At 39.7% G+C, this 22,483-nt stretch overlaps 1 protein-coding gene and 1 long non-coding RNA gene across 12 annotated transcripts in view; one reads left to right on the top strand and one right to left on the bottom strand.

The window, feature by feature from the left end:
- The window catches only part of LOC121190116 (sodium-coupled neutral amino acid transporter 3-like), a 28,986-nt gene that overhangs the window by 1,483 nt on the left and 5,020 nt on the right, over positions 1-22,483 (bottom strand). The window contains exons 1-20 of one of the 11 annotated variants that reach the window (XR_005894949.1): positions 18,604-18,675; positions 18,407-18,445; positions 17,767-17,870; positions 16,463-16,581; positions 16,312-16,372; positions 16,057-16,172; positions 14,768-14,841; positions 14,578-14,670; positions 14,363-14,444; positions 14,173-14,255; positions 13,914-13,972; positions 13,678-13,815; positions 13,410-13,489; positions 12,755-12,855; positions 12,449-12,573; positions 11,845-11,989; positions 11,626-11,729; positions 11,423-11,516; positions 10,048-10,150; positions 9,461-9,836 (exon numbers count right to left, since the gene is read on the bottom strand). Coding sequence is in view for 4 of the 11 variants with exons in the window: in XM_041050717.1 (XP_040906651.1) it covers positions 16-119; positions 235-379; positions 2,640-2,764; positions 2,946-3,046; positions 3,177-3,256; positions 3,465-3,602; positions 3,701-3,759; positions 3,960-4,042; positions 4,151-4,232; positions 4,370-4,462; positions 4,640-4,713; positions 5,948-6,063; positions 6,203-6,287; positions 6,380-6,420 (1,326 nt within the window). In the remaining 7 variants the exon portion in view is untranslated. Of the gene's footprint in view, positions 1-15; positions 120-234; positions 380-2,639; positions 2,765-2,945; positions 3,047-3,176; positions 3,257-3,464; positions 3,603-3,700; positions 3,760-3,959; positions 4,043-4,150; positions 4,233-4,369; positions 4,463-4,639; positions 4,714-5,947; positions 6,064-6,202; positions 6,288-6,379; positions 6,500-8,377; positions 8,532-9,460; positions 9,837-10,047; positions 10,388-11,422; positions 11,517-11,625; positions 11,730-11,844; positions 11,990-12,448; positions 12,574-12,754; positions 12,856-13,409; positions 13,490-13,677; positions 13,816-13,913; positions 13,973-14,172; positions 14,256-14,362; positions 14,445-14,577; positions 14,671-14,767; positions 14,842-16,056; positions 16,173-16,311; positions 16,373-16,462; positions 16,582-17,293; positions 17,471-17,608; positions 17,630-17,766; positions 17,871-17,957; positions 17,996-18,406; positions 18,476-18,603; positions 18,676-20,150; positions 20,374-20,486; positions 20,591-20,705; positions 20,851-21,231; positions 21,357-21,537; positions 21,639-22,269; positions 22,350-22,483 lie in introns of those variants that run through there. The other 10 variants (XR_005894961.1, XR_005894957.1, XR_005894955.1 and 7 more) reach the window with 10 other exon arrangements.
- Positions 2,626-4,713, top strand: LOC121190187. The gene is made up of 2 exons (XR_005894962.1): positions 2,626-2,736; positions 4,399-4,713. It is a non-coding gene; the product is annotated as an uncharacterized LOC121190187 (long non-coding RNA).

The raw sequence follows: 22,483 nt of genomic DNA, 5'->3' as shown, positions 1-22,483 counted from the left end.
AATAGCTGAAGGAACCTGAATCTTGGATCTGGACAGGAAAGGTTCCTGGTCTTCAGGAACAATGCGGATGTAGAAGATTCCAGGTAGGATGAAGATAAGGCTGGGAGCAGATGTGGCTCCTGCAGATGAAGGCATATAACAGAGAGGGAGTTTAGGTCATAGATTATGCAGTTAACAATACAAAATCTGCACTGAAGCCCAGACCAGAGAGCATTTCTTCCTGTGTAAACATACCGATAATGCCAAAGATGTCACGGATGGAGGGCACAAAGATAACAAGCAGGTTGACCACAAAGACGAGGCCAAACGCAATGCCAATATGTCTGGCCCAGTGGAAAGGTTTGTCAGGGAACAAGATCTGGAGCAAAGCTCTGCGGATCTGCAGAAAGAAGGAAGGAGTAAAGGAAAAAAGGGATAAAGTCATGTTTTTCTTCACAAAGAAAATAGCAAGCACCATACAAACAAAATTATACAAAAGTCAAGGTGTATCTTGTTTTATCACCACAGGTAACAGTGTCTTATAAACTCACATACACACCAGCTCAACTGCATCCCAACTATCTGACATTTTAGGTGCTATTTTCCATCACCACTAAAGCTCCATATATATATATAAATATAAGGAACAGTTCAACATTTTGGGAGCTGGAGCCAGATCTGGTTCAGCTTAGCTTAGTGTAAACACTGGAAACACCGAGCCTGGCTCTGTCTACAACACCTCTAAAGCTCACCACGGGCAACTAGTGGAGACTCCACTTTTTTCTCCCACTAATTAAACAAGCAAAATGTAATGTGTTAATTAGTGAGGTATAGATGTTCTGATAGATGGATCCTTTAACCTTTGTATAGAACTAGGCAAATGTTCCCCCCCTGGCTCTAGCCTGTATGCTGAACTAAGCCAACCAACTTCTTCATATAGAATGGATAGACATGGGAGTGGTATTGATCTTCTCATCTATCTCTCTACAACAAAGTGAATAAGCATATTACCAAAAATGTCTAACTGTTTCTTTAATCTAACCTCTAAAAACTTTATGACTAAAGCATGTGTTGGCTGGAAAAGCTAACTCTGGCCCATGTAAGCATATATAAACCATACTGAAATGGCAAGTGCTGAAAAGGCTGCATACAGTCAACACACAACTGAAACAGAAACAGCTGGTTTGAGAAGTTTTGCTTAGAAACAGTGAGGTATTTTTAGCGCCTTGATAGAAAATGACTCTCCTCTTACTCTCTGAGATATACATAGATCCTTTTGGCTGCAACCCTTATGTGATGTAGAGGCTACATTAGCAGCATTTTGGTCTTGTAATGTTCAGGTCCTGAGTTCAGGATGTGGCTGGACAAGACTGTTAGGAAGTGAACTGAGAGACCCCCAAAAAATGTTTTTTAATGCCAAAAGTCATGAACCGGTCACATGGCTATCTGCCAGTAAAAACTTTTTAGAGAAACTGTTCATCAGAAAGAATTACCCTTGCAAAAGCTTGCATGTGGTGTGCCCCATGGCTCCATTCTGAGACCACAACTAGGGCAGCAGCGGAGCCGGGGGGGTGGCTTTTGGGAATGAAGCCCCGAATCTCACTTCAAAAGCCCCGTTTCTCTTTAAGCTTTTAAAAATGATTACAACCCTGACACAATATTCCCTATAAATTGCATTAAAACGTATTACTGGGCAAATAGCCAACAACAAACAATGTTGTAATGTATTTACTCTGCTTGACTGCTTTGGTGCCGCAAAGATCTTGTATAAGGCCGACGTCCCACTTTCTGCTGATCGCTTTGGTCATTGGAGGGTGCTTAATCGCAGGAGTGAGACCGCTTACTGTTAATACAGGATCTTTGTTCGATACCGACGTAAACCGCCACACTGAGAGCGGAATACACAAACTATTTACCCAGAGACCTGAACGCTGGGGGCTGAGAAAGAGACAGAAGACGACCGGATTACTTGAACAGAGTCTGGAAAGGGATGAAGAAGTGAAGGTGTTTATTTACGTGCTGTGTGTTTGTAATGCCCCTCAGCCATGATTCCGTCGGCGCTGACTCCTTAGTTTCACTTGAGTGAATTAAGTAGTTAGCTGTTGTTGCTAGCATAGGCTAATTCCACCCATGAATGCTGATTAGCTCTCTGACTGCGAGCAGTAGTCATTGTTACTGCCCTGCTTAGAAAAGCAAACGAACAATCCATCTCTGCAACCCTACTTTGAATCTACTTAAAGTTAGTCTCATTTATAAGTCTCAATTTTGCCATTGGAGTTAATATATAAAAATACATTTTTAAAAAATTCTAGAAGTCAATAGTTAAGTGGTTATTGTTTCTTTTCGTTAAGTAGTATCAGAAGTGAATCTATTCCCTAAATCCCTTCTGAATCAGAAGGGGTTTAGGGTTTGCCAATGTCCAGCAGGTCACCCTAAAATGGACTAGGATGCAGGAAATCGCATCTAAGAAATTCAAAATTTTGTGGGGGAGGACCCCCAGAGCCCCCTCAGGGCTTAGCCCCGGATGTTCACAATGTATGGCTCCGCCCCTAGCAGCTAGGGGTAATTACACACTTCACCCTTTCCTTTAAATACGAAATATTGTTATTCTCCTTGTTGATATAAATGTTCTTATGAAACTTATAGGTTGGATATCTCACCGGGAAGAGAACCACAGGGACAGTGAGAGTGACGGCCACCAGCACAGCCAGACGCACACAGAGAATCAGGACATCAGGGGATCCCATGCGACTGTAGGTGTGTAACAGCTCTGACTCCACAGCACCTACCCGCAGAGAAGCAGACAGCCCTTGTCACGCAGTATCTCACACTGTCTAATGTTTCATTCACAATGCTGGAAAACGCATAGGGGTACTGGGTACAAGTGGGTCATTCATTTGAAATCTTACCATTCATAACATCAGCACAAAGTGAACTTTGAGCCTCAGGAGTAAAGAGTATCTTACCGTAAAAGGTGAGGTAACCAAAAAGAGCAGTCAGCAGGTACATGACGAACATGGCCAAGATGGAGATGTTGGCAACATTCTGCATCCGTTTCTTGGTGGGACTAGGGTAAACGCCATCACAAACATTTCATGAGCTTGACTAATATTTGAATTTGACAAATACACAGTGTTGTTTGTGCCAATAAAAACACACACTTATTTCTGAGAAAGAGATGATGACATCTGACTTACTTTCGTAGCTCCGTGTAGATTGGTAGCACTTCTGGGTGACAGACAAAAGCAAAGGCCAGAATTGGGATGGTGTATGCGGTCTAAAAGCCAAACACAACAAAGGTCAATGAGTAACGCAGGATTAAACGTGTGCTATACCCAACACTGTTGCTGACACGCCTTGGTGCTGTTGACATAACACGCTCTAGTGCAGAACACGAGGCAGTAAATCTGCTATGCCAACTAAGACATACAGCCGACAGTTCGGGAAAGTATGAAAATGCAGTGTGAAAATGTTTTTGCTCTAACCTGTGAGTTGACAGTAAATAGCTTGGCCTCACAGAAGTGGTCTGTCTCATTAACGGCACTATGGTCGCCAACAGTAGAAGTCATGTTGATATGAGTATCATCGAGTGGACAGGGAATGTTGAATTTCTTGTAGATAACCTGAGGAGTCACACCCGCTGGTTAATCAAAGATAAATATTTAAAGGAGGAACAGCTGGTAATATTGTATGTATCTTTGCTGGCTGTTTGCTGACTTACCGAAATGAGGAAAAACACCATGCAAGAGAGGGAGAAGCCACTTGTGTAGCCCAGGTAACCTGGATTGCAATGATAATGAGATGTTGAAAAATGATTTATGGTCACAGACAGAAGACAGATTCAGGAGGTGATGATACTTTACGTACAAGACAGGACAGTAAACATAACTACAACAGGTAGTAGAGACATGAAGTACATGGGAGAAGAAGGAGAATTAAAATAAAAGAAAGAAAATGTGATGACAGAATGAAAAACATACCAAGTTGTTTCATGAGTGCTAGAGGAAGGATGACGAAAGTGCTAACAATGATGATCAAGATCTTTCCATTCAAGAACCACTCTCTAAGAAACAGTTAGACAAATAGATGGGAAAAAAAATCAGTACACCACTAAACTATAACTTGAAACTACTGAATGATGCATAAATCAGAGTAGTACTTCAAGACTCACTGTGTGTGTTCTGGGTTATCAAGGAACGCTTGAATAACCAGTGGAAGCTCAGACTTGATGATGAAGAGATAGCTAGACATAGCTAAAAGGAAGTGAAAGAAATATTTTAAATTGTGTCATGTGTGCATTTCTAATATTATCACATCAGATGCACATGCTGTCACTGAGAGATACCAGATATAAATATAATAATGATAGGTAGAAATGGTTTGACAGTACCTCCAATGTTGTGTATTGTAATAACACAGGCAGCCAGCATTTTTCCTGGGTGACCAAAAGCCCGATACCCAAGCTGCTCATAGGCCCGGATCCCTGAAAACACATGAACGTGGGGAGGGATGCACAAGAATTCCAATGCACATGTACTGCAGTGTATCTGTGCAAATGGCAAATAAAACTCTATTCTACGTTACATCTGCGTGTGATAGGTTATGAATGAAGAATTGACTTTTTGACTACATATGCTAAGTGAATCTGGCTCCAACTTACCAACAACTCCAGCGCTTTTCAGCAAGAGATGGATCGAATACGCAGACAGAATGGCAATGAAAGTCAACAGGATTCTGAAAGACAAAAGAACAGAGATCTGTTGAGAAATGTGTTTGAAGTCTAAAAATGGCATGACAGAAATGTGACAATGGTCTTGCAAGTTTGGCCATTGTTCTGATTAGACTTAAAGCTGTGCTCACTATCCAAATTTTTGAAGGCAGAGAGAAAAAGAGAAATAAGGTTAATCTTTACAAACTTCCTCTGAAACTAAATTCTGTTAATAAGCAATTCATGATTGTCATCTTCTGTTTTTTTCCACTCACACAAGAGAGTTTGGCTTTGAGAGACTGGCTCTGCAGCCACTCTCCACCTCCCCCCGCCACATAGCACAGGACTGATCCAAGGAGGCGTGTCTTGGGTCTGATCACTAGGGTCTATATTTAACTGCTCAAATCTGATTTAGAGAAGCTGCGTGTGTATGAGCTCTAATGTACATTGTGACAGATCAGGCTTTGTACAGTAGCAGCTGCATGTACAGTTTTACACTTACAGCTCAGAGACAGACAGAAACACACACATATTCCAGCACAGAGCTCATCTCGATGCCATCACGCATACCTGTCCTAACACAAACACACACACACACAGTCAGAGGATACACACACACCCCTGTGGCACTACTTCTAGCCTTATAAGGACCCTCTGTTGACCATATCCAAACTGTATCAGCTAACAGAAACTTTACCCTAATCCTAATTTTAACCTTAAATCAAAATCTATTATGGGGGCACTTTTCAAGCAAGAAGCACAAGTCTTAGGAAGCTAAACACATGCAAAGAGAAACGGAAAACAGATAAAAATATGCAAATTAAGTAAAATTCAAAATAAAAGAAAACATACATAAATATAGAAATTAGCTTTGCAAAAACTACCTTAAAATAAAAGCTAAAAATTAGAGAAAAGCCATTAAGAAATAGCTGAAACGACAGACATCTTCACAGGGTCGGTCTACAACTCATGAACTCAAACACACAAGTCAAACAGCCCTGCTTTACTCTTGTAACCTCAAAGAGTGTTCACATTTGGCTTTACCCAAATGCTAAAAATATGCCACAAGAAGCCGAATGTACTAGTTTCCTCTTTGCTCAAGAAGTGGCAATATTACAACTTAATGGATGAGTGCTGTGAGCACTCATACATGCACCTACATGGTTAGATACATACACAAACACACACACACACTGACAAAAACAGTCAGGCGCAGAGCTTAGCCAGAATAGGGAGAGTGTGTTTGGCTTGCATACTCACAAAAAAAGAATGATTCCGGTGTTGGACATTGCAAAAGCCAATCCCAGAATTCCACTGCCCATTATGGCGTTACTGAGGTTAAAGATGGACATGCCAAAAGAAGTCTTTCCCTCGAACTGCAGCAAGAGGACAGGATAAGGACAACAGTAGATGTGAAACAAATCAATTCATTAAAAACATTACATAAACAGCATTTACTGTATCTCATTTTACCACAGCAGTACAACAAACATGTGGCCAAGAACAATCACTCACATCTGTAAAGTGTATTTCTTTCTTGACACCGGTTTTATGTGGAAGAAACTCCTCATGTTCAGCCAAGGCATCCAGTCCATCAAACCTACAACAGAAAAAAAAATGTTAGGGCACAAAGCCTTTATTGTCATTTGATGTACCTGTCAAATATAATATCTGTTCCTTTGTGAGTCTTACCCATCATCCCTGCTATGTCCATTCATCTTCTGAAGCTCCATTCTGGTTGTTGGGGTTAAGACTTGAAAAACTTCTTTTGATCTACTTTTGCTGGATTGAAAGAATCCACCTCAGACTTTTCTGGAAGAAAACAGACAACTACTGTTTAATTTGTGAAATGCTCATTTACCAAAATCTCCTACACATTTGGCCATTATCAGTGAATGCACTGAGAAGGTTTGATATCAGCCCCTCTCATTTATTTTTTTTTCCAGCACACCTCAGGCACAGATCTTGCCAACGCTCCATTATTTGTGGAAAAAAAAAATGCAAGCAGGCTGACCTCAGCATGCGTCACAAACTGTTTTATACTGATTCTTGTCTTAACTTGTCACATGTGAGATAACATCTCAGAAAGGGTCTTCCAAGAAGCCAAGCTGAAATGTATTTATCTTATGGCTCTGGTCTACAATGCAATAAATGGAGATTAATGTAACAGTGGCAGACTTGCAAAGGTGTTTGAATATCCTAAGCCAATTCAAAGTAAACATAATAGTTATTTGTACTTCAACAGAAGAAAGTCACCAGCATTCAAGACAGTGAATATGACTACTGTAATACAAAAAGAAAATGCTATGTGGCTTAAAAAGGGCAGACCTATTTATAAAGTCTTGAGACACACCACTGTAATTTCTCCCACTTGCCAAGGACAACAAGAATCTTGCATCTATGATGTTTTTCTTTTTCTTTTGGTGATGTAAAAAAAAAAAAAAAAATCCTTCGCCACTGCTTTATTTTGGATTTCTCCCCCCTACTTCTGACATGAGGATTAAAAAAACTTCTAGATTACTGTGGCAGTTTACAAAATAAAATTTCAGCAAAAATGGACACGTTTACTTGAGATGTAAGTCCTTTTAACGCTTGTGTGACATGAAAGTCTTTAAATAACAAACGTTGTCAGAGGACTTATGTTGTGCTAATCTGCTGTGGGCCACACAAAGCTGGCATGGACAGGCTCTGGGAATGAGCGTAGGTCTGTGCTCCTGCCACGAGGTCATGGGATACTTCCCTTCTCTGTGGGTCAGACTGCCCTCAGGATTTTCACATCTGACCCCTAAGGACTCACTCACACTACATTGTGCCATTCCTTAAGAGTTTTACACAAAACCAGAATTTTTTATATTCCTACGCTCATTGCTGAAAGGGCCCGTCAAAGTACAATAATCCACACAACTTGGTGCTTGATAGCAGTGGGCCACAGAGACAAACAAAGGATTCCTGTGTAAATGGTGCTATTTAGTCTAAATACAGAGTAGTCCTTTCCCTGCCTACTGGCCTCAGGTCAAGTTTGGTTAGAGTAACTTTCTTTAGCTACATACTTAACGACTTTCCCATGGCCCATGGCCAACTCACACAACCAACAAAGCATAGACTAAATGTCAGGGATATTTTGTATTTTAACTTTCACAAAAAAGCCAGTTTCTTTATGAATTAATTACCTCTCTCTCAAAAGACAGATTTCACAGTTGGGTCTTGTTGCATTTTATTATGGGGGGAGCAGGAGAAACTAGACAAACCTGGTTAACTAGATACTTGTTCCATGTTAGATATTTCATTGGCCATGGGGGTAGCTCTTAGATAGTGGAAAGAGTTAAAAAAGAAAAAAAAAAAAAAGGTGGACAAAAGTAATAAAAACGAAAAGTGCTCCTGTACTTTCCATCAATCTGTTCCACCATTTTTCCCAACAACCTACTCTGATGCTGTTTACAATGTGTTCAATGTATTGTCATAAGAAAATCTATTTAAATAATACATTAAATAATCTATGTAATAATTTTGTCAACTGACAACACATTAAGTGAAACACAGCAGATATGAATTAGCTCTATTATCAAGCAATGCATACCACATGGCTCTTGTCTGACGCAAGACCAGCTCACTATTGACAGTTAGCCCTTCCCTTCTCCTCACCAACATCTAGAACTCAAGGACACATACACACAATTCTGAGCAACTTACCCGGGTGGTTAAGTCTTGATGTCTTTTAAATAATAATTCCTTGTGCAAGCTGACTCAATTCTCAAATGCTAATGTTTATATATAGCTTTGCTCTTAGGAGTTTCTCCAAAGCCCCTTGGTAGAGCAGAGAGGAGAGAGTGAGAGAGATTAGAGGCTGGGAGGGAGTAAGCGGGAAATGGGAACACCCATACTTAACCCTTTGTTCAACCAGTTACAGGTAGTGTCTGTTACTCAGAGCCTGAAAATGATCCACTCACCAGGTGTCTACTCTGAAAAGGTATCAGCACTGCAACCCAAACAATGGAAAGGAATTGGGAGACTGTTTTCAGACAGTTTGTAGTTCAAGGCTACAGGTAATCCCAGGAATCCATCAAATCAACGGGGATTCTGATGATAATGCTGGAAACGAATTACCATGTTGTTACAGACTATGCAAGAAGGAAGGAGGGGCGAAGTGGGTGTCATCTGAGGTGGGCTTTGTTACAGCATGGGCGGATTCTTGCTGACAGTTTGCATCCTGCTGGAAGTCACAGTGATGGTAATTAGCTTAGGAGATAAGTGCTTTTTTGAGATGGGCAACGTGATCGTCCTTAAGAGTGGAAACATTGTGCATGCTTACAAGTTATCATGTGCTAGATTCAAAACAAACAGTAAAACCTGAGCTGACATGCAACAGTTGAAATGAACATGCCACATAAAAAAAGATCCCTAAAGACTCCTATACAGTTCTAGTATCCAGTGTCAAGTTTTATAGCATTTTATATACATCATCATATGAGGAGATGCTTTGCCCAATTGCACACTTTGTGAATACACCAAAAAACAACATATACTTAGGCTGTTAGCGGGACACCGAACCAGAAGCCTCATCCACTCCTCAGGGATGGCATTTCAGTTGGTTGATAGCATTAAATCTAACTGAGATATGGGCTTTGCTAGCACACCCAAGAAACACCCACATGTGCCTTATCTCACCAAGACACAAGCTCTTTTGGAAATAGTGTCTGTTTTATACAGATCTCACAATGAGGTGTGCACACTGATGGCAGACTTAAAAAAAAAAAAAAAAACTTTTAAATAAGGTTTAATTTTATTAATACAGATTTAATTCACTTTGTCAAGTTTAGGTTATTTGGAACAGTTTTCCAGCAAAATATCACAATCAAGGTCTGTAAAGATTGGGTGAATTTAAATAATGAAAAGATAATGACTACCTGAATGACCTTAAATGACCTTAGTGACTTTAAGTAATTTGGAAAAATCTAAGACAATTAACTAACATAACTAATATTTAACATACATTTGTCAAATTTAGTTCATCAGGTAACATTTTTGTCTCAATAAAACCACCCATCAAACAGAATGCCAGCATTTTCAGCCAGGATGATCTCCCATTTCAGTGAGTCATTTAAAATCCCACCTCTTGCTCATACTGCCAGCATGTCACCAAAGGCACAGACTGAGAATGAGAACAGAAATATACTCTCAGCTGAAAGGTTAAAGCAGAAACACACTGAAAGGAAAACAGTGTTATCATTATTTCAATATACGGTGCATTATCAGTGGAGATAATAACAGTAATTTTTGTCGGTATCTTTCCCTGTGTATGAATGGGAAATTGTGTCATGGCCCAAATGTTGCTGCTCTGCAGGCCTTCTTCTGGTACTCACCTCTTTTGTAACAGGCAGACAGATGGATGTCTTCAGTCCAGACAAAAGTAACCGAGTGAAAGTACAAAATCTGCCTCTCACTGAGCCATGAAGTTTTTGGCAGCTGTGGGGAGGAAAAACGGGAGTTGGGCGGAAACAGAAATTGCGCGCTTTGAGAAGATTTCCTGCCATGTCAGAAGCCAAGCCACTCCCTTTCCTTTCAGACTGCTCAGGCCACGTGTAGTACTCTGTTACTTTATGAAATAACGATCTTGTACATATGTAACATTATGCATATCTTGACACTGCTAGCATTTTTCTTTTTGTTCAAGCAGTCTTTCTAATGTAATGTAAACCTAAAGCTGACAAATAAAACTACACGCTTACTGTACAATGATTATTCTGTGGCTATGAAGCTGGTAGTGTCAACTTTCACTTCTGCTCTAAGCTTCAGCTTTGTATCATCAGCTCACTACATCACCATCTAGTGGCCAACAACACTGAGGTTCCAAAAAAAAAAAAAAAGTCACTGATCAGTATGTGTTTGTATGTCCAGATGTGGCATTTTGGACAATCAGAAGCCTTATAATTTGGGGCAGTTTCATACTCTTTATACTATATTATGCAATGAAAACAACTATGAAGTGGAAAATAGAGGAAAATGCATGTCACAGTTTCCAAGGGCCCAAGGTGACATCTTCAAACAGCTTGTTTTGAACAACAAATTTCAAAACTCTAAAATATTCAATTAACAATGATATAAAACAGTCAGATTGCAAATCCTCACTGCAGACTAATCCTCCCCAGCCATATTTAGCTGAATCTGAGATGTTTAGATACATTTGAAAAGACCTGGCTGCCTAAAATGTATAATGAAATTGCAACCAATGAATGAACAAACTAGAATATTTTTTTATATATTATTTTATATATCTTGTTTGATAAAGAGCAAATTCCTGGGTAATGAAAATAACTGCATTTTCAAATTTCTCTTGTGTAAACTCAGATTTTTATGGAAGTGCATTCATACACATCCATACTCTACAATGGGACTTCCATTTGAGTCATGCTGTCCCGATTCATGCTTAATGCTGTTACTCTTTTCCTGTCTTTTAGTCCCACAATGGGGAAATTACATCCATACAGCAGCAGAGAGAGTAAGATACAGGCACTCAATATTCAAAAGATAAAAAATATAAAGACCCCAGATTTACCTTTAGAAAATAAATTCTATAAACGAAATTAGATAAGATTTCAAAATAAAAGTGGAAATCACAAGACAACATAGGCACAAAACAAAAACATAACGACATTATTTACGAGCTATGACAGACAGGGAGCTTTGGTTGCCAGTCTTTCATTCTATCTCTGTTCAGCCACAGCAGCTAGAGCCAACCTCTACTTCCGGATTCTCCAGTCACCCAGTCAATGATGATAAATGACAAACTCATGATTATAAAGATGAATCCCAGTGCAGCAAAGCATGCGGCCTACGGGAGTGGAAAGATAGAAAACAACAAGTCAACAACATTTAAAAAAAATACAATGCAATTTAAATGACCAAGATAAATTTATTGTATCCTTAATAGCTGAAGGAACCTGAATCTTGGATCTGGACAGAAGAGGTTCCTGGTCTTCAGGAACAATGCGGATGTAGAAGATTCCAGGTAGGATGAAGATGAGGCTGGGGGCAGATGTGGCTCCTGCAGATGAAGGCATATAACAGAGAGGGAGTTTAGGTAACAGATTATGCAGTTAACAATACAAAATCTGTACTGAAGCCCAGACCAGAGAGCATTTCTTCCTGTGTAAACATACCGATAAAGCCAAAGATGTCACGGATGGAGGGCACAAAGATAACAAGCAGGTTGGCCACAGAGACAAGACCAAACGTAATGCCGATATGTCTGGCCCAGTGGAAAGGCTTGTCAGGGAACAAGATCTGGAGCAAAGCTCTGCGGATCTGCAGAAAGAAGGAAGGAGTAAAGGAAAAAAGGGATAATGTCATGTTTTTCTTCACAAAGAAAATAGCAAGCACCATGGCCGATAAACAAAACTATACAAAAGTTAAGGTGTATCCTGTTTTATCACCACAGGTAACAGTGTCTTAGAAAACTGCTGCAGAGAAACTGCTGATCAGGCAATAAACTCACATACACACCAGCTCACACTGTATAAACTCACATACAAAGTCATGAACCGGTCACGTGGCTATCTGCCAGTAACAACTGTTCAACAGAAAGAATAAACCTTGCATGTGGTGTGCCTCATGGCTCCATTCTGAGACCACAACTATTTAGTGTTGCCCGCTAGGGGTCATTACTCACATCACCTTTTCCTTTTGAGATGTTAAATAAGAAATATTATTATTCTCCTTGTTGATATAAATGTTCTTATGAAACTTATAGGTTGGATATCTCACCGGGAAGAGAACCACGGGGACAGTGAGAGTGACGGCCACCAGCACAGCCAGACGCACACAGAGAATCAGGACATCAGGGGATCCCATGCGACTGTAGGTGTGTAACAGCTCTGACTCCACAGCACCTACCCGCAGAGAAGTAGACAGCCCTTGTCACACAGTATCTTACACTGTCTAATGTTTCATTCACAACGCTGGAAAATGCATAGGGGTACTGGGTACAAGTGGGTCATTCATTTGAAATCTTACCATTCATAACATCAGCACAAAGTGAACTTTGAGCCTCAGGAGTAAAGAGTATCTTACCGTAAAAGGTGAGGTAACCAAAAAGAGCAGTCAGCAGGTACATGACGAACATGGCCAAGATGGAGATGTTGGCAACATTCTGCATCTGTTTCTTGGTGGCACTAGGGTAAACGCCATCACAAACATTTCATGAGCTTGACTAATATTTGAATTTGACAAATATACAGCTTTGTTTGTGTCATGACTAGCCCCTAATGGGGCTGTTTTCGGAACTCTTGATATGTTTTGAACTCTTTTGTGGACTTTTGGACTCTTCTTTAGTTTCTTAAGTTCTGTTAATAGTTCCTGTTTTATTTTGAAATGATAGCCCTTTTGTATCTTGTCTTGTTCTACTTCCTGTCATTGTCTTGTTTTCCTGCCTTTGTGATTGTGTGCCCCGCCCTAATTGGTTTCACCTGTTGCCCATTGCCTTGTGTATTTAAGTCTCGTCTTTTCCCTGTGTTCTTGTCAGTTTGCCTGTTTCCATGCCTGTGTTGATACAGATATCACTTCCAGTGATTTTTGGTTTCTTAAAAGACTTTTAGTTCACTCCTTTTGCTTGTCTTTGGGGTTTTGCGTTTGGGTCCAAGTCCTTGACCCCCCAACCCCCTTGACAGTTTGTGCCAATGAAAACACACACTTCTTTCAGAGAAAGAGATGATGACATCTGACTTACTTTTGTAGCTCAGTATAGATTGGTAACACTTCTGGCTGACAGATAAATGCGAAGGCCAGAATTGGGATGGTGTATGCGGTCTAAAAGCCAAACACAACAAAGGTCAATGAGTAACGCAGGATTAAACGTGTGCTATACCCAACACTGTTGCTGACATGCCTTGGTGCCGCTGGCATAACACGCTCTAGTGCAGAACACGAGACTAAGACATACAGCTAATAATTCAGGAAAGTAGAACCAGGCAGTGTGAAAATGTTTTTGCTCTAACCTGTGAGTTGACAGTAAATAGCTTGGCCTCACAGAAGTGGTCTGTCTCTTTAATGGCACTACGGCCGCCAAAAGTAGGTGTCGAGGAGATATTAAAATCATCGAGTGGACAGGGAATGTTGAATTTCTTGAAGATAACCTGAGGAGTCAGACCCGCTGGTTAGTCATAGATAAATATTTAATGAAGGAACAGCTAGTAATATTGTATGTATCTCTGCTGGCTGTTTGCTGACTTACCGAAATGAGGAAAAACACCATGCAAGAGAGGGAGAAGCCACTTGTGTAGCTCAGGTAACCTGGATTGCAATGATAACGACATGTTGAAAAATGATTTATGGTCACAGACAGAAGACAGACTCAGGAGGTGATGATACTTTAAGTACAAGACAGGACAGTAAACATAACTACAACAGGTAGTAGCGACATGAGGTACATGGGAGAAGAAGGAGAATTAAAACAAAAGAAAGAAAATGTGATGACAGAATGAAAAACATACCAAGTTGTTTCATGAGTGTTAGAGGAAGGATGACGAAAGTGCTAACAATGATGATCAAGATCTTTCCATTCAAGAACCACTCTCTAAGAAACAGTTAGACAAATAGACGAAAAAAAAACCAGTACACCAGTAAACTATAACTTGAAACTACTGAATGATGCATAAATCAGAGTAGTACTTCAAGACTCACTGTGTGTGTTCTGGGTTATCAAGGAATGCTTGAATAACCAGTGGAAGCTCAGACTTGATGATGAAGAGATAGCTAGACATAGCTAAAAGGAAGTGAAAGAAATATTTTAAATTGTGTCAAATGTGCATGTTTAATATTATCTGATCAGATACACATGCTGTCACTGAGAGATACCAGATATAAAATAATGATAGGTAGAAATGATTTGACAGAACCTCCAATGTTGTGTATTATGATAACACAGGCAGTCAGCATTTTTCCTGGGCGGCCAAAAGCCCGATACCCAAGCTGCTCATAGGCCCGAATCCCTGAAAACACATGAATGTTACATTTGCATGTGATAGGTTATGAAGGCAGACCTGGCTTTTTGACTACATATGCTAAGTGAGTCTGGTTCTAACTTACCAACAACTCCAGCGCTTTTCAGCAGGAGATGGATCGAATATGCAGATAGAATGGCAATGAAAGTCAACAGGATTCTGAAAGACAAAAGAACAGAGATCTGTTGAGAAATGTGTTTGAAGTCTAAAAATGACATGACAGAAATTTGACAATGTCGAGTTTGGCCATTGTTCTGATTAGACTTAAAGCTGTGCTCACTATCCAAATGTATAAAGGCAGAGAGAAAAAGAGAAATAAGGTTAATCTATACAAACTTCCTTTGAAACTAAATTCTGTTAATAAGCAATTCATGATTGTCATCTTCTGTTTTTTTCCACTCACACAAGAGAGTTTGGCTTTGAGAGACTGGCTCTGCAGCCACTCTCCACTTCCCCTGGCCATATAGCACAGAACTGATCCAAGGAGGCGTGCCTTGGGTCTGATCACTGGGGTCTATATTTAACTGCTCAAATCTGATTTAGAGAAGCTGCGTGTGTATGAGCTCTAATGTACATTGTGACAGATCAGGCTTTGTACAGTAGCAGCTGCATGTACAGTTTTACACTCACAGCTCACAGACAGACAGACAGACAGACAGACAGAAACACACACATATTCCAGCACAGAGCTCATCTCGATGCCATCACACATACCTGTCCTAACACAAACACGCACACACAGTCAGAGGATACACACACACCCCTGTGGCCCTACTTCTAGCCTTATAAGGACCCTCTGTTGACCATATCCAAACTGTATCAGCTAACAGAAACTTTACCCTAATCCTAATTTTAACCTTAAATCAAAAGCTATTATGGGACACTTTTCATTATGAAGCACAAGTCTTAGGAAGCTAAACAGATGCAAAGAGAAAGGGAAAACAGATTTAAAAAAAAATATGCAAATTAAGTAAAATTCAAAAATAAAAGAAATTAAAACATTTATAAATATAGAAATTAGCTTTGCAAAAACCACCTTAAAATAAAAACTGAAAATTAGAGAAAAGCCATTAAGAAATAGCTGAAATGACAGACATCTTCACAGGGTCAGTCTACAACTCATGAACTCAAACACACAAGTCAAGCAGTCCTGTTTTATTCTTGTAACCTCAAGGAGTGTTCACATTTGGCTTTACCCAAATGCTAAAAATATGCCACAAGAAGTCGAATATACTAGTTTATAATACAAGAAGTGGCAATATTACAACTTAATGGATGAAATACATACACATACACAAACACACACACTGACAAAAACAGTCAGGAACAGAGTTTTGCCAAAATAGGGAGAGTGTGTTTGGCTTGCATACTCACAAAAAAAGAATGATTCCGGTGTTGGACATTGCAAAAGCCAATCCCAGAATTCCACTGCCCATCATGGCGTTACTGAGGGTAAAGATGGACATGCCAAATGAAGTCTTTCCCTTGAACTGCAGCAAGAGGACAGGATAAGGACAACAGTAGATGTGAAACAAATCAATTCATTAAAAACATTACATAAACAGCATTTACTGTATCTCATTTTACCACAGCAGTAATACAAACATGTGGCCAAGAACAATCACTCACATCTGTAAAGTGTATTTCTTTCTTGACCTCATGTTCAGCCAAGGCATCCAGTCCATCAAACCTACAACAGAAAAAAAAAATGTTAGAGCACAACACCTTTATTGTCATTTGATGTACCTGTCAGTAATATCTGCTCATTTGTGAGTCTTACCCATCATCCGTGCTATGTCCACTCATCTTCTGAAGCTCCATTCTGGTTGTTGGGGTTAAGACTTTAAAGAGTTTAAAGATCTACTTTTGCTGGACGAAAAGAATCCAGCTCAAACTTTTCTGGAAGAAAACAGACAACTACTGTTTAATTTTTTTTCCCAGCACACCTCAGGCACAGATCTTGCCAACATATCATTATTTGTAGAAAAAAAAAAGCAGGCTGACCTCAGCATGCGTCATGTACTGTTTTACACTGATTCTCGTCTTAACTTGTCACACGTGAGACAAGATTTCAGAAAGGGTCTTCCAAAAAGCTGAGCTGAAATGTATTAATGTAATGGATCTGGTCTACAATGCAGTAAATGGAGATTAATGTAACAGTGGCAGACTTGCAAAGGTGTTTAAATATCCTAAGCCATTTCAAGGTAAACATAATACACTGTGTGCACAATTATTAGGCATGTCGTATTTAGGAAGGTTAATCTTATTATTGAACAACTACGGTGCTCTTGGTCAATCTAAAATGTTAATAAACCTCAAACCTGAATATTTAAGAAAGTAAAAGTGAGGTTTTGGCTTTCTAAGGAGAATATTTATGTGTGCACAATTATTGGGCATCTCTTACTGTGCAGAATTATTATGCAACCAAATGAAAAATGAAAATTTACCCATCTCACAAAAAATCAGTGATCAATATAGCCCTTCTTTTCAATAACAGTCATAAGCCTTCCATTCATGGAGTATGCCTTGATCTGTTGACGATCAACTTTTTGTGCAGCAGCAACCACAGCCTCCCAGACACTGTTCAGAGAGGCGTACTGTTTTACTTCACCGTAAATCTCCCATTTTGGAAGGGCCCACAAGTTCTCAGTATGGTTAAAGTCACGCGAAGAAGGGGGCCATGTCCTCATTCTTTCATCTTTAAGGCCTTTACTGGCTAGCCACGAAGTGGAGTACTTTGATGCATGTGATGGAGTACTGTCCTGCATATAAATCATGGTATTCTTGAAAGATGCAGACTTCATCCTTTAGCACTGCTTGAAGAAAGTGACTTCTAAAAACTGGCAGTAGGTTTGGGAGTTGATTTTGAGTCTATCTTCAACTGAAAAGGTTGAGCTAGCTCATCTTTAATAATATCAGCCCATACCTGAATCCCACCTCCACCTTGCTGGTGTCTGAGTTGAAGTGGAACTCTGTGCCCGTTACTGATCCAGCCAAATCTGTCTTCATATATTTCTTGGCCCAGCCTTGACGTTTCAACTTATGTGCCTTGTTCAGTGGTGGTCGGGTTTCAGCCTTCCTTACCATGGCCATGTCTCTGAGCACTGAACACCCTGTACTTCTGGGCACTTCAGGTAGGTTGCAGTTCTGGAATATGACAGCACTGGAGGATTATGGGTTCCTGGTAGCTTGAACAGAGAGGAGAGAGTGAGAGAGATTAGAGGCTCGGAGGGAGAATTGCACATTTTGTAAATACAGCAAAAAACAACATATACTTAAGCTGTTAATGGGACATCAAACCAGAAGCCTCATCCACTTCTCTGGGATGGTATTTCACTTGGTTGATTGCATTAAATTTAATTGCGATATGGGCTTTGCTAGCTCACACCCAGATGTACCTTATCTCACCATGACACAAGCTGTTTACTAGAAATAGTGTCTGTTTTATACAGATCTCACAATGACGCATGAACACTGATGACAGAATTTTTTTTTTTAAATGAAAATATAATGGTTACCTGAATGATCTTAAATGACCTTAGTGACTTTAAGTAATTTGGAAAAATCTAAGACAACTAACTTACATAACTAATATTTAACATACATTAGTCAAATGTAGTTGATCAGGTAACATTTTTGTCTCAGTAAAACCACCCATCAAACAAAATGCCAGCATTTTCAGCCAGGATTATCTCCCATTTCAGTGAGTCATTTAAAATCCCACCTCTTGCTCATACTGCCAGCATGTCACCAAAGGCACAGACTGAGAATGAGAACAGAAACATATTCTCAGCTGAAAGGTTAAAGCAGAAACACATTTAAAGGAAAACATTGTTATCATTATTTCAATATACAGTACATTATCGGTGGAGGTAATAACAGTAATTTTTGTTGGTATCTTTCCCTGTATCTGGTACTCACCTCTTTTGTAACAGGCAGACAGATGGATGTCTTCAGTCCAGACAAAAGTAACCGTGTAAAAGTCCAAAATCTGCCTCTCACTGAGCCATGAAGTTTTTGGCAGCTGTGACATGGGGAGGAAAAACGGGAGTTGGGTGGAAACAGAAATTGCGCGTGTTGAGAAGATTTCCTCCCATGTCAGAAGCCAAGCCACTCCCTTTCCTTTCAGACTACTCAGGCCGCATGTAGTACTCTGTTACTTTATGAAATACCGATCTTGTACATATCTGTCAGCATTTTTCTTTTTGTTCAAGTGATCTTTCTAATGTAATGTAAACCTAAAGCTGACAAATAAAAACTACATTCTTATTGTACAATGGTTATTCTATGGCTGTGAAGCTGGTAGTGTCAACTTTCACTTCTGCTATGACCTTTAGCTTTGTGTAATGAGCTCATTACATCACCATCTAGTGGACAACAACACTGAGGTTCCAAAAAAAAAAGAAGTCATTGATCAGTATGTGTTTGTATGTCCAGATGTGGTCATTCAATATTTAGTCTGCAATTCTTGCTTCAGCTCACAAAATAATGGCATTTGGCATTTTGGACAATCAGAAGCCTTATAATTTGGGTCAGTTTCATACTCTTTATATTATGCAATGAAAACAACTATGAAGTGGAAAATAGAGGAAAATGCATGTCACAGTTTCCAAGGGCCCAAGGTAACATCTTCAAACAGCTTGTTTTGAACAACAAACATTTCAAAACTCTAAAATATTCAATTAACCATGATATAAAACAGTCAGATTGCAAATCCTCACTGCAGACTAATCCTCCCCAGCCATATTTAGCTGAATCTGAGACGTTTAGATAAATTTGAAATTTGAAAAGACTTGGCTTCCTAAAATGTATAATGAAACTGCAGCCAATGAATGAACAAGAATATCTTATTATTTTATATATCTTGTTTGATAAAGAGCAAATTCCTGGGTAATGAAAATAACTGCCTTTTCAAATTTCTGTTGTGTAAACTTTGATTTTTAGGGAAGTGCATTGGAAGGATTTTGGCAGTGACTGAGCTATTCCAGGGAACTCTACACATCCATACTCTTAGCTTAATGCTGTTACTCCTTTTCTGTCTTCTGCATTTCTACACATGGCTCCAAACAGCATCCTTGCTGGAACCTGTGACAGGATTCATTCAGTCAGAACACATTGCTTTGTAGTCTCTTGCATCTGTGTTCTCTCCTCCATTACAGTACCTTTTGTCTGCCCCATAACATGTCAAAATGCTTTTTTTTTGGTTACTTCATGTTGTGCAGCCAAACATGAAGGAAGTTCAAGCAACCTGAAAGATAAAATAAAATAAAATAAAATAAAATAAAATAAAATACACCTTTATTAGTCCCACAATGGGGAAATTACATCCATACAGCAGCAGAGAGGAAGATACAGTAAGATACAGGCACTCAGAATATTCAAAAGATCAAAAATATAAAGACTCCAGATTTACCTTTAGAAAATAAATTCTATAAACAAAATGAGATAAGATTTCAAAATAAAAGCAGAAATCACAAGACAACATAAACACAAAACAAAAACATAACTTGACATTATTTACGAGCTATGACAGACAGGGAGCTTTGGTTGGCGTTCTTTCATTCTATCTCTGTTCAGCCACAGCAGCTAGAGCCAACCTCTACTTCGGGATTCTCCAGTCACCCAGTCAATGATGATAAATGACAAACTCATGACCATAAAGATGAATCCCAGTGCAGCAAAGCAGGCGGCCTACAGGAGTGGAAAGATAGAAAACAACAAATATGTCAACAACATGTTAAAGAAATACAATGCAATTTAAATGACCAAGATAAATTTATTGTATCCTTAATAGCTGAAGGAACCTGAATCTTGGATCTGGACAGAAAAGGTTCCTGGTCTTCAGGAACAATGCGGATGTAGAAGATTCCAGGTAGGATGAAGATGAGGCTGGGGGCAGATGTGGCTCCTGCAGATGAAGGCATATAACAGAGAGGGAGTTTAGGTAACAGATTATGCAGTTAACAATACAAAATCTGTACTGAAGCCCAGTTCAGAGAGCATTTCTTCCAGTGTAAACATACCGATAAAGCCAAAGATGTCGCGGATGGAGGGCACAAAGATAACAAGCAGGTTGACCACAAAGACGAGACCAAACGTAATGCCAATATGTATGGCCCAGTGGAAAGGCTTGTCAGGGAACAAGATCTGGAGCAAAGCTCTGCGGATCTGCAAAAAGAAGGAAGGAGTAAAGGAAAAAAGGGATAATGTCATGTTTTTCTTCACAAAGAAAATAGCAAGCACCATGACCGATAAACAAAACTATACAAAAGTCAAGGTGTATCCTGTTTTATCACCACAGGTAACAGTGTCTTAGAAAACTGCTGCAGAGAAACTGTTGATCAGTTTTGAAAAACTGTTCAACAGAAAGAATAAACCTTGCATGTGGTGTGCCTCATGGCTCCATTCTGAGACCACAAATGTTTAGTGTTGCCCGCCAGGGGTCATTACTCACATCACCCTTTCCTTTTGAGACGTTAAATAAGAAATATTGTTATTCTCCTTGTTGATATAAATGTTCTTATGAAACTTATAGGTTGGATATCTCACCGGGAAGAGAACCACGGGGACAGTGAGAGTGACGGCCACCAGCACAGCCAGACGCACACAGAGAATCAGGACATCATGGGAACCCGTGTAACTGTAGGTGTGTAACAGCTCTGACTCCACACCATCTACCCGCAGAGAAGCAGACAGCCCTTGTCACGCAGTACCTCACACTGTCTAATGTTTCATTCACAATGCTGGAAAATGCATAGGAGTTCTGGGTACAAGTGGGTCATTCATTTGAAATCTTACCATTCATAACATCAACACAAAGTGACCTTTGAGCCTCAGGAATAAAGAGTATCTTACCATAAAAGGTGAGGTAACCAAAAAGAGCAGTCAGCAGGTACATGACGAACATGGCCAAGATGGAGATGTTGGCAACATTCTGCATCCGTTTCTTGGTGGCACTAGGGTAAATGCCATCACAAACATTTCCTTAACTTTACTGATATTTCAATTTGACAAATACACAGCTTTGTTTGTGTCATGACTAAGCCCCAAAGGGGGCTGTTTTCGGGACCCTTTTGTTATGTTTTGAACTCTTGTTTAGTTCTGTTAATAGTTCCTGTTTTATTTTGAAATCATAGCCCTTGTGTATCTTGTCTTGTTCTACTTTCTGTCATTGTCTTGTTTTCCCGCCTTTGTGATTGTCTCCCCCGCCCTAATTGGTTTCACCTGTTGCCCATTGCCTTGTGTATTTAAGTCTCGTCTTTTCCCTGTGTTCTTGTCAGTTTGCCTGTTTCCATGCCTTTGTCGATATCCAAGTCTGTTCCTGAGTCTGTCTTCCCCGTGTTTGTTCCCTTACCCGTGCCTTGAATTTTTTAACCACCTCATGTACTTACCTTGGTTTCCTCTGTTTTCATGTAAGAACGTTTTGTATTTTTGTTTGGTTTTGTGTATTTTTCTCCTGCGTGGCTGATTTTTGGTTATTTGAGTTTTGTTTCTTGGCACTTCCAGTGATTTTTGGCTTGTTAAAAGACTTTTAGTTCACTCCTTTTGCTTGCCCCCCCCCCCCCCAGATGATGACATCTGACTTACTTTTGTAGCTCAGTGTAGATTGGTAACACTTCTGGCTGACAGATAAAAGCGAAGGCCAGAATTGGGATGGTGTATGCGGTCTAAAAGCCAAACACAACAAAGGTCAATGAGTAACGCAGGATTAAACGTGTGCTATACCCAACACTGTTGCTGACATGCCTTGATGCCATTGGCATAACACGCTCTAGTGCAGAACACAAGACTAAGACATACA

The sequence above is a fragment of the Toxotes jaculatrix genome, chromosome 2 (genome assembly GCF_017976425.1).
Source record: "Toxotes jaculatrix isolate fToxJac2 chromosome 2, fToxJac2.pri, whole genome shotgun sequence".
Classification (NCBI taxonomy): Eukaryota; Metazoa; Chordata; class Actinopteri; family Toxotidae; genus Toxotes; species Toxotes jaculatrix.
Note: the sequence above shows the minus strand (reverse complement) of the source record. Positions and strands in the feature narration are given on the sequence as shown.